General features: G+C 33.6%; 1 protein-coding gene across 1 annotated transcript in view; it reads left to right on the top strand.

The window, feature by feature from the left end:
• The window catches only part of LOC133192915 (uncharacterized), an 804,603-nt gene that overhangs the window by 503,803 nt on the left and 287,617 nt on the right, over positions 1-13,183 (top strand). The window contains 2 exon segments of the mRNA XM_061328921.1: positions 5,183-5,395; positions 5,538-5,768. Of these exon segments, the coding sequence (XP_061184905.1) occupies positions 5,183-5,395; positions 5,538-5,768 (444 nt within the window).

Genomic DNA, 13,183 nt, shown 5'->3' on the forward strand with positions numbered 1-13,183 from the left:
TTTCTTTGAATGTATTAAAAACGCTACTCCTCCTACCGTATGGTCTGATTTCAATATAAATTGATACACTATTAGACTACACTTATTTACATAATTCAGTGCATTGGTTTTTTATTTGATGAACATGTTGCCTTGGTTACTAATTATATAAATTTCTGAACTGTCTATGAATTTTCCCGTTTTTCCCGATTATGACAAGGAGCAGACGGCGGTTGTGACCGGTCGGCGGGGATGCTCACACCTCCATGGCACCTGATCCCACCTCTAAATTTGATGTCTGTGTTTGCTCTGCTCTAAATTTGTATCGTTTCATTGGACTTTCGAGCTTGAATACTGTTCGTTATCTTCATATTTCACTTTAAAATGCTACTCCTCCTACAGTGTTGGTCAATATAACTTGGCACACAAGTAAATTACACTAAAATACATACTTTAGTGCATCAGCTTTTGATTTGGAATAACGTTCTTGCCACAGTGACTAAAAATAAAAATTTCTGTGTATTTTTTTGATTTTGATTAACATTATTGCCATGGTACATGTAAGGGATATTAGAAATATTTGTGAAATACCTTGAAAACGCTACTCCTCCTACAGTTTTGGTCAGATTTCAGTATAACTTGGCACACAAGTAGAATACACTTAGGTACATAATTCTGTGCATGAGTTTTTGATTATTTTTTTTTTGGAGTAGTCAGCAGTGTTGCCATAGTTATTAAAAAAAGAGAAATTTCTGTGAGATACTTTTAAAATGCTACTTCTACAGTTTTGGTCTGATTTCAGTATAACTTGGCACACCCGTAGACTACATTGAGATTACATAATTCTTTTTATAAATTTGTTTGTGACTGTTGTGGGCAGTGTTACTAAAATTAGAAATATTCGTGAAATACTTTAGAAACACTACATCTCCTACAGTTTTGGTCTGATTTGAATATAATTTGGACACAAGGTTTCAAAATCAGATAAATAATTCTGTGTATCGTCTTGTGTTTTGGAATAATGGTGTTGCTGTGGTTACTAAACATAGAAATTTCTGTGAAATACTGCCAAAATGCTATTCCTCCAATAGTTTTCATCTGATTTCAATATAACTTTACACACACATAGACTTCACTGAGATACATTAGTTTATATATATATATTTTTCATTCTGATGAACGGTCTTGCTATGGTTTCTAAAATAGAAATTTTCTTGAAATTCTTTCAAAAGGTTACTCTTCCAACAGTTTAAATATGATTGCAATAAATCTTGCTACAAAGCAACTAAACCAAGGACCATTATTCTATTTATTGCTGTTTCATAATTTCAAGTACAAGTCTTACTTTTCTCCTTCTTTCTTATAAATACAAACCAGCACAGCTACAGTCTCATCAGAGACTTCTGGTTAATATAAGCTGTTTAAGAATTAAATTTCTATGAATTGTCCAATTCTGCCAATTGATTGTCATGCAACACAACTTCATCTGTGCGAATCGAAGGTAATGGTATTTGATCCTGTAATAAAATTGTTTTTGTTTTACACATGGATTTTACAGATGTACTATAAACACTTCATCCCAATATGTTTGTAACTGAGTCGTGGCTCACTGTCCTTCCATCATCTTTCAATTTGCTTGAAACTTGCAGGATTTATTATATAATTCAAAACATATCTGCTGTCAGTGACAGTCTTTATTTCAACATTTTAAGCTCACCTGGGCTGAAAGTTTTTGAGCTTTTCTGATCACATTTTGTAGTCCGTCAGTCCGTCCGCCCTTCTGTGGCTAAACTTTTTACATTTTCAACTTCTTCAGAACCACTGGGCTAATTTCAACCAAACTCTCCACAAAGCATCCTTGGGTGAAGGGCATTCAGGTTTGTTCAAATGAAATCCCACCCCTTTTTTCAAAGGGGAGATAATAAAGAAATAGTGAAATTTTGGTGTTTTATAAATCTTCTCAAGAACCACTAGGCCAAAAAAATTTAAACATATGTGAAACTTTCCTTACATAGTGCAGATAAAAGTTTGTTCAAATCATGACCCCCCGAGTTAAGGTGGAGCCATGATGAAGGATCAAAGTTTTACATATAGAAAATCTTTAAAATTCTTTTTCTCAAGAACAGCAAAACCATAATTGATCATATTTATCTGGAAGCATCCTCCGGTAGTGTAGATTCAAATTTGTTCAGATTATGACCCCCGGGGATAGAGTGCAGCCACAATGAACAAAGTTTTACATAGAAAAATTTTTGACATATGGAAAATCTTTAAAATTCTTTTTCTCAAGAACGGCAGAACCATAATTGATTTTATTTATGTGGAAGCATCCTCCGGTAATGTAGATTCAAATTTGTTCAAATCATGACCCCCCGGGGATAGGGTGCAGCCACAATGAACAAAGTTTTACATAGGAAAAATCTTTAAAAATCTTCTTCTCATGAACAGCAAAGCCATGATTAGTCATATTAATACAGAAGCAGAAGGTAGTAAAGATTCAAAAGTATTTAAATCATGACCCCACAGAAATATTTAGGAAAATACTAGCTGTGGCCTTCAATTCGACATTCAGATATGTCGACGATGCTTATCAATTAACAATAGCTATTTTCATTTGTATATAGACCCGATATATCCCCATAAACTTGAAATAAAAGGCACCACAGAGTCTGTCACATTTGTTTCATATTTAAATGTTTTACTGACTATAGACGATGAAGGCCAATTAACAACTTAATTGTATGACAAACGAGATGACTTTAGCTTTTCCATCGTCAACTTTATTTATGTAGTAATATTCCACTATAACCTGCATATGAAGTTTATGTCTCCCAATTTATTCGCAACTCGAGAGCTTGCTCTGAGTACGATCAATGTTTAAAGAGAGGCAGGCTACTCACTGGTAAGTTTATATTACAGAGATTTCAACAGCCTCGTTTAAAGTCAGCATTTCGTAAATTTTATGGTCGTTATAATGACCTTGTTAGCAAATATAACTTATCGTTAGGTCATATTTTGGCTGACTTGTTTCATACATATTGTTAGGCCTTTGTTTTTGTACTGAATTGACTACGGGTAGTTTCATCAACATAATCAATACATAGGTGTCACGGCGGGTGTGACCGCTCAACAAGGAATGCTTACTCCACCTAGGCACCTGATCCCACCTCTGGAATTGCCAGGGGTCCGTGTTTTATGCCCTCTTCACATATTTGTATTGTTTATGGATTTTTTTTTTAGATCGATCACTGTTTGTTATCTTTACCTATTACATAGGAAAAAATTTAGAAAATCTTCTTCTCAAGAACAACAAAGCCATGATTGGTGATATTAATACGGAAACATGACCCCGGGACTAGGGTGGGGTCAGAATGAGCGAACAAATTTTACATAGAAATTTATAGGAACATCTTTAAAGATCTTCTTCTCAAGAACAGCAAAGCCATGATAGGTAATATTTGTATGGAAGTATCCTCTGGTAGTGTAGATTCAAGTTTGTTAAAATCATCTGCTAGGAGTAGGGCGGGGCCACGATAGAAGATCAAACATATTAAAAAAAATCTTCTAAAGCCATGATTAGTCAAAGAAATATAAAAGCATCCTCAGCTTGTGTAGATTCAAGTGTGAATAAATCAAGCCCCCCCCCCCCCACCTCCCAGGGCAGGGGGTGTATGTGATCACTTATATTTTTAATACTTAACTGATTTCTGCTTTTTTTTCTAGCCAATGTGCTTAGGTAAGCAATGTGGCCCATAGAATGAGAAAGAATGAAATGTATGGAGATAACAAACAGTATTCAAGCTCTAAAGTCCATTAAACATTAAACGAAAGAGCAGAGTAATCACAGTATTCAAGCTCAAAAATTAATTCAAACAATTCAAATTATGGAGCAGAGCCAACACGGACCTCTAAAACATCAGAGGTGGGATCAGGTGCCATGGAGGAATGAGCATTCCCTGTCGACCGGTCACACCCGCCGTGTGCTCCTTGTCATGATCGGGAAATAACGGAAAAATCCGTCGACAATTCAGTGTGTAAATAATGGCCTAACACTTAGTATGAAAAACTTCAGTCAGCAATTGACTTAATGATAAATTGTATTTGCTGACAAGGTCATGTATCAACCATAGAACTTATGAAAGGACGACTTTTAACGAGACTGGCGATATTCTCATATTCTCATTCTTATATTGTGATTATCATATCAATGAATGAATGAATAAATATCGCTGAAAATTCTACTAGTCCGATCCTGTCAGTGTGAACCTACATATACTAGTCCAACCGAATTTTTACTAGGGTTTGGGTATCGGGTTAGTGATTTTGGCGCACATTGCTTTTCAAAGGTTTAGCCCATTTGATTTCATGTCCTACATCCCATAAAAAAAGTCCACATTGTATTTTTCATTTTTTCCAAATACAAATATTTTTTAAAGGCAACATAAAGTGGTCATACATTTTATGCCCCCGTAATCGATAATTCGGGGGTATATAGTTTTTGCCCTATCCGTCCGTCTGTTTGTCTAACTGTCTGTGTGTTTGTCCGCAAAAACTTTAACCTTGCCTATAACTTTTGATTGGTTTGAGCTATGGTCTTCAAATTTCACATGTGTATTCCTTGTGACAAGACCTTCCTTTGGGTACCATCATATTTGACCTTGACCTTGGAGTTTGACCCAGTTTTGCAAAATTTTAACCTTTTCCATATCTTTTCAATGGTTGCTGCTATGTCTTTCAAATTTCACAGGTATATTCTTCTAGACAAGGCCTTACTTTGGGTACCAAAGTATTTGAATTGCATTTGAGAAAGTTTAACCATCGCTATAAGTTGCCATACAGGGGCATCAGTGTTTCACAAACACATCTTGTTTTATACAACAACAACAATACCCTGTTAAAAAATTACTTTAACTTACATTCGGTATGTTACCCTTTACACGTCATACTCAGTAAGTCAGTTGAGAAATAATGTGAATAAGATATATGTTTGTACCTTATCATAGAAAAATATTACTTTACGTAAATTAAAGTTAAAAAGTCTACAGCAAACCTATTTCAAGACATTTTATAATACTGTCTTTATGATCCCTTGCCGATCATTCCTTTAAAAGGAATTCTTGTCTGCCATGTGTTTTTGTATGAAAAAATTCTAGGCAAATGTCAAAATTATGTATTATATTAATTTATACTTTTATAATTATAGAAAATGTTGATGGACTCTGTAAGTATCACCGATCCTTACGACTCCCAAGTTGGATAAACTGTGCCCAGTACTATGATTGCTCTATGAGGGATTCCGTTTATCGACCATACCTTCATGAGTGTACTTACCCCCAGCTGTTTTCTTTAGCTACCTTACAGTGTGAAGATTTCCATCACATTTCTTGTGGCATTAGAACAGAACCCATGGCTCCATGTAAGATACATGTACTAAGTACTTCCTATTCAGCAAGAAAAATAATGGTACCATAAAAGCTAGCAGTTTCTGTAAATTATCAGATTCTTACTAATGTGTATATAAGAAATATAAGTCTTTCCTTAACACTTTTTCTTATCAGGTCAGTATTTACAGAATCAGTGTTCTGTAGGGGACTCTAATTGTATCCCTTGTCCAGCCAGACTTCCAAGTTGTCTTACTTTACCAGATGGAGTTAATCCATACCCAGGCAAACAACATTCTGCTAACTATATACTTTGTGATAGGAACAGGACTCTGTCAATAAAGACTTGTCCTTTTGGCTACTTTGATACAGCATCCAAACTCTGCATTAAGTTGGAATCTTCGACAGGTGAGTTTCACTTAGATAATACCATTGCCTTATTGGCTATTCTGAGCCAAAGGCTCGAAGTGCTAATGCTATGGCCATTTGTGCAGTATGCATCAACTTCAAATGTGTCACAGAGTATCCTTGACCCAAGGACTCTCATTTATGCTAAAACTAGGGATGTGACCCTTAAACAAGGGGAGGTAATTAGGAACATAAAAACAAAATTACTTGTTGCTAAAACATCTCAAGAACCACTGGATAGATTATCATTAAACTTATACACAAGGGTGAGGATATGTTTTAGATTAAATATTGTTCAAGGCATCACCCTGGGGCAAAAAGGGTGGTCTCAAGGCAACTTCAAAGTTGACCAAAATTATGCTTTGTTTAAACTTTGGTTTTTTGCTTCCTATAAGGACAAGGATCATCAGATCTTGTCAGTTGATGTATCTTGGAACTCATATCATGTTGACTCAAAAGTATGTCACGGTTACTTACTTTCTGAATTTTGCATGTATTCATTTCAATTTGATTTTGATGCATGTCTTGTACATTTTGAAGCCAGCCCATGATCATCAAAACTTGTCAGTTTATGCATTATATGGCCTTAAAGTGTGTCAACCAAAAAGTAGGTCACCTTGACCTCCTTTTTACAAATTTGATAGGTAATCATTTCAAAACATTTAAGGTCATTATTTTGGATAATGAGGGATTAAGAATCATCAAACCTTGTCAGTTGGTGCATCTTTGGAATTTAAACATATTTATCAGAAAGTAGGTCACAGTGACTCACTTTTTGAATTTTACAGGCATTCATTTACAAATTGTTTTAGAAGCTTATTTTGGACAGGCTGAAGCTTATGATCATGTACTCTTGCCAGTTGATGCCTCCTAAGGCCTCAAAGTATTTCTACCAGAATGTAAGTCACAGTGACCTACTTTTAGAATGTTATGGCTATATTTTAATATTTCAAATACTAATGAGATTAGAATCATCAAACTTTGTCAGTTGATGTATGTTCGGTAATCAAACTAAAATTAGATCACATTGACTTACATTGGAAAGAACCACGCATTCTAACTCTCGATTCCCGCCTACATTTTGCACCCATCTAATTCAATATAAATGGCAGTTTGGCAATTAAAACATGATTTAATTCGAAGAAGAGTTTATTATCAATTGATTAATAATTTAAAAACCAGTGTCAAAAACTTAATTGCTCCTATCTATGACTCTTTTCAAAAGGGGGTTGAACATTTTGTCCATTGAAATCGGGCTGTAAAAATTGCTAGATTTTCAAAAACGCATGAAAAGGGGAAAATGACCCTTAACACTTTTCGTATGTTTAACTTGTGTAAAATTCAACATAAAAGATTGATAATAGACTTTATTTTATCTGTAATCTCATTTAAAATTGATGTTAAATTGACTATTTTGTAGTTTAGATAATAAGAGACTTAGAATCATTAAACTTTGTCAGTTGATGCATCTTGGGTTCTTAGAGTGATTTAACCAAAATTCAGGTCATGATGACCTACCTTTGGAATTTCAAGGCTTTATCTAAATATATAGAATGCTTAGAGGCTTTAAATAGTAGTGGTAGGTTGTACAATTTATCACAAGAGCAAATCATGACCCTTGGGCCTCTTGATTATTAATGTCCAAAAAATTGGCTAGTTTGTCGTATCAGATTTGATTTATTTAATTAGGGATTACAGCTCACCTGAACTGAAAGCTCAAGTGTTTTTTTTTTTATCAAAGGGTGTTCAGAGTCTCTGTCATGTGTTGTCTTTAAACCTTTTATATTTTTTACTTCTTCTCAAGAGCCATCAAGCCAATTTCAACCAAACTTGCCAAAAAGCATCCTTTGGTGAAAGGGATTTCCATTTGTTCAAATAAAGAGTCGCATTTTCTTTCAAGGGGAGATAAATAAGAATTAGTAAAAAGAGCCATAGCTGCTTCGCTGACAACTCGGTTGACTCAATTAAAAAGAAAATCACCTGTTTCTTTTTATATATTTCTATTTATAGATGTCTAAACCTATGAAATATCATTAGTAGACCAGTGTTATATTTTATAGGTGCAAGTATGCCAATCATTTTTAGCTCACGCCGACGAAGTTGGAGGGAGCTTATGTGATACCCTCGGTATCGGCATCGGTGTTGTTGTCCCAGATTTATGATTTAGAGTGAAATATATAGAGATAACGAACAGAATTCAAGCTCAAAAGTCCATTAAAAAATACAAAAAAGGAGCAGAGCAAACACGGACCTCCAAAACATCAGAGGTGGAATCAGGTGCCTTGGAGGAGTGAGCATCCCCTGCCGACCGGTCACACCCGCCGTGTGCTCCTTGTCATGATCGGGAAATAACGGAAAAATCCGTCGACAATGTGTAAATAATGGCCTAACAATTAGTATGGAAAACGTCAGTCAGCATTTGACTCAATGATAAATTGTATTTGCTGACAAGGTCATTGTATCGACCATAGAACTTAACGAAATGATGACTTTAAACGAGCCTGCTGATATTCTTGTTTCATCAACTTGTTTGTCAATAATTTACCTCGTTTTAGAAATTGTACATACGTAGAGCATGCTTTTGCGTATCGAATCAAATGAGAGATATAAACCCCGTATGCATGTGATGAAGGTATATTGCTACATAAGTAAGGGAAGTTGACGATTGAAAAGTTAAAGTCATCACATTTATCATAAAGCTTGGTTGTTAGATTACCATTGACGTCTTTCTCAATTAAAATATCCAAATATGAAACAAATTTGTCAATCTCTGTGGTATCTTTTATCTCAAGTTCACCGGGATATATCGTATCGACATAAGAATGGGAATAGCAGTTGATTAATATTTTGATGTTTTACTAGGCTGCACTAATTAAGCTCATCAAATTGTAATTAAATTTCAAATAAATTTTGACTGTCAATGTTAAAATTTTTTTAACACCTTAAGATCCATAAAAATACCTTTTGTGACTTGGTACCTTTTCTGTAAAACAGTTGAGGGAGGGTGGTTAATAGTCAATTTGGACAGTTCTAGTTTGATATTATTTAATACATTATTTTAATTCTAATTTTTATTTATATCTTTACAACAGATTGCAGAATGTCATGTCACACTAAGATGACAATTTTATATTCTAAAGAATAAACATAATTTGTTTAATTCAGCTGCAGTATTCTCAATCAATCATAAATATACAATTAAAAAAAGCTGCAGGTGGCATTTGTCAAGCTCTAACACAACCAGCTGAGGATTCTATGATGTTTTATTTGTTATAATAAATGCCTACACCACAAGAGATCTATAAACATTAAACAGTATAATGAATGGAAAAATCTTTGAATCAAGGTTGGCATGATTTTTTTTCTTTTTTTTTTCTTTTTTCTTTTTCCTTTTTTTTTGTCACACTCTAAACTGTTTATGATAATTGAACAATATTTGCCTGGTGTATTTTGCTGTGGCGGGAAACTTTATTGAAAATATTATTTATTATAAGCATAGTAAAGAAAACATTGAATAGATACATAAACAAAAAAAATTAAAAAGGCATCAATGAAAAATGTTAGGCTCTAACTCACAATCATCACACCATCATACCACTGCGTCACGATATCATAGCTGTAGATTGGAAAAATCGAATATATATTTTCATCATTCTCAATATGGAGACCACTTTTAACCAAAACTATCTAAATGTCTTAATGTAATCATGTGCAGTCAAATCCAAATTAAATTATTCAAATCTTGTTTTTTCTGGTAAAGGGTTGTCTTTGGCAACAGTTTGTCAACCTGTAGGTGGATACCTCAATATTTACTATATACTCCATACCAGCTGGAAGATTTTCATGTTTATCATGTAAGGAAACAATCCATATTTGAATATCATTATTTTGTAATTTCAGTTAACACGTATTTAAACTATGATGGTACGACAAACTTTTTGTTAAAATATACACTTAAAGGCATACAACACAGTGGGGGAGATAACTCTTGTGATTTCAATAAAACATTTAATTTGACGGCAAATTTTTAACGTTAACTTTTAAGCTTTCGAGCGATACGATTGGGATGTATTTAAAAAGCAAAATGGGAATAGGGGCTTTAATAGTGGTTTCTTAATACCAAATCCTATTCTAGATTATATGTCTCTTCATAAAAGTAAAAAAAGAGAGGTTACTCCTACATTATGAATGATTATGTAAATCGTATCCATGTTCATACAACAGTGTATCAAGTTTATGATTTATCTGGAAAATTTTGTGTTATGTACATTGCGTTTTTTTACTTTACTTTTGGCTTATGTAGCCAAAAGTAAAGTAAAAAAAAAAACATTCATACATTCTGATTACTGGTCTATTTTCAAGTACAATTTTGTAGATATATATTGTTTTGTTCTCCTCTTATAAAAAAAATGTTTTACAATACAATGTATCGATAGTTTTCAGGAACAACTCTAAAAATGTTGGAGATGTTTGTTTTCCCTCCCCTAAGTTGAGTAACCGTATTCCTCCTGTTTTGCGAACAATTATAATTTCTTTACAAATACACAGATGTACATCTGATGAACTCAAGAACTGCAAACTATACTGGAAACTCGTTGCGAGCAACGAGACGTTTTCCGTCCGAATAACCATCCTTATATGTGGTATTCTTTGCATGTAAAATAAAATTTATAAGTGCTCTTTACTATACCTAAAACTAACATTGATCTTTAAAAAATACCAGGATTTTCAATTCTTTTTATTTGTAAAAATGAAAATAGCACAGAATTCACACAGAGAAAAAACCCGCCAATTTATAAGGAAAATGCAAATTTAAGCTTAAATTGAGAAAAAAAAATTGGACATAGTCGAAATTAAACTCAGATTGCCTGCGTGAAAAAATTAATATGGAAACCACAACACCAGCGCAATGCACCAGCCATCATCGATGTTTACTTTGCACTCACTGTCTGATGTAACGAGCGTCAGGCAGGTTAAAAGTTTTCGTTTCATAGTATGGAATTATAGGATAAAAGCTAGCCAGCCAAATTTTGTGCAAGCAAATTCACATCAAAATTTGTTAATTGAGTTTTAACAATAAATGTTAGCAGAAGAAATAATCTGTTACTCATGAAAACTATTGACTCATTTACTTCCTTTATTCTTTATGCATTCAATTTTTTTATTCCGAGCAAATCCAAATACAGAATGTCCGTGTAATCATTTTCTGCACTTCTATACTACTGCATCAGTCCATTTGTCTACTCTGAAAGGCGGGACACGATACATTATTTCGTGCAAAATGTCACGAGTAGATCTTCGCGCCTTTTCTTTTGAATGTATGTTCTATTGAATGGTTGTGACAGCTTCAATAAATTAAAAAATACGTTTTTATAGCCTGATTTTCGAGCTTGGTTTTCTTATATTTGTGGTTTTCTATTCTTCAAATAGGAGACGAGCCCGCACCCCCCCCCCCCAAAAAAAAAGTCACGTAAAAATTTCTATAAATAATGATTGCTTTAGTCAGGCAAGCTTCTTGAAAAGCTATTGCATATAACATAATATTTTTACCGTTATTACCCTTTAACTTCTCATTCCCGACATACATAAACTATATAAGAAATAACAGGTTTTAGTTTAAAGTGTTTAACAGATAAAGTGTAAACGTATACCCAAACGTACACCCAGTGTTTTTGGCAATCCTAAGAGGTGAATATCTACAAAATGGTTTGAGAAGTTTTGAAACAAATTATATATTTCGCATTATAATAAGATTCTCTATTAGCACTGTCATTTTCATTAAAAAAAATAAAAAGTTTGAAAAAATCGATTTTTGAAATTTACTTCCATCAGCGACCGGAAGTGCCGACAACGAACGAAAAGTAGCGACCAGGCCAGTATCTATCACGATCTATAATCCCCGAAAGTTTGACATTTATATCTTTTGTCGTTCTTGAGATTATCCGCGGACAAAATGTCATTTTGAAATCAGAAAATGGTCTGTAACTTGGCACCGGAAGTGAATTTTCAAATTTTCTCTCAGAGGGATTAAATTCATGTTGCAACACATTATTCCTGAAATTTTCATGTAAATCAATCCAATAGTGTTCATAAAATCGCGTGCACAAAATTAGAAAGTTCAAAAAAATAATAATAACTAGAAATTCGTTAAGAGCAACGAGAGGTTTTCCGTCCGGATAACCGTCCTTATTTGTGATATTCTTTGCATGTAAAATTACATTTATATATGCTCGTAATAAAGACACCTAAAAATGTAACATGGGTCTTTCAGAAAGAAATGCATGGATTTTAAATATTTATTCATTTGAAAAAAAAATTAAAAAAATTAAAATAGCGCAGAATTCACAGGGGAAAAAAACGCCAAACAACATTTATAAAGATGAAAACATAAATTTAAGTTAAAATAAGAAAGATAATTCAGACATAGTCGGGATCACCAGCGCACATTTAATCAGCCATCATCGATGTTTACTTTGTACGCATTGCCTTGATTAACGAGCCTCAGGGAGGTTAAAAGTTTTTTTTTTATTTAGTGTTGAACTATAGAATGAGAGCTAGCTAGTCACGAAGATTCACATCGAAATTTGTTACTTGAGTTTTTAAAAATAACTGTTAGCAGAAGAAATAATCTATTACTGATGAACTGATTATACCTTTTACTTTCTTTTAAACTTTATGTATTCAAATTTTTATTCCTTTTTTATTGCAATTGCATATAGCGACATGTCCATGTAATCTTTTTTTGCATTTCTATATACTTCTGCCTCAGCTACGGAAGGCGGGTCACGAGGCGCCAAACGTCACGAGTAGTCTTCGCGCCTTTCCTTTGGAATGTGTGTTCTGTTGAATGGGTGTGATAGCTTCAATGAAATCTAAAATATATGTTCTTATAACCTGAATTTCGAGTTTTACAAAGTATATTTATGACATTGAACATATAACATATCGTATATGGGCAAGTAACACTAAATCAATGAATTCGCTAAGATTTTCAACAAATTTTATTTTCCTGTTTACCCCCAAAGTGGACTATACCGATAAGCTACACATTCATGAAGACTAGAATGTTTCGCCGAAAGTCATATCTCGCCCTGAGACGGTCAAGGAATCTGAAAACATTTATGTTCAACAACAACATATTTTAGAAAAAAAATATTCATATCAACTTCACAAAATAGTCTTTCAAAAAAATGATTTTCTGATTTTTGTTGTTTTCTATTCATTTAGTAATATGACACCAGCCTGCATAGGGAAAACATTTTTGAAAAGTTTTTCCGTGGTGCAAAACAAAAGGTTGTAGTAGACGTTTGAGGAAACCTCGAATTAAAACTCTTAGTTCGAAATAGAATTGCAACGTAATTGCGACGTGACAATCCAACAATTATGTTCTATTGTTCTATGTTCTATATGTTCTA

This window comes from Saccostrea echinata, unplaced genomic scaffold (genome assembly GCF_033153115.1).
Source record: "Saccostrea echinata isolate AGI-Se365-2 ecotype Australia unplaced genomic scaffold, CSIRO_AGI_Sech_v1 ptg000025l, whole genome shotgun sequence".
Lineage (NCBI taxonomy): Eukaryota > Metazoa > Mollusca > Bivalvia > Ostreida > Ostreidae > Saccostrea > Saccostrea echinata.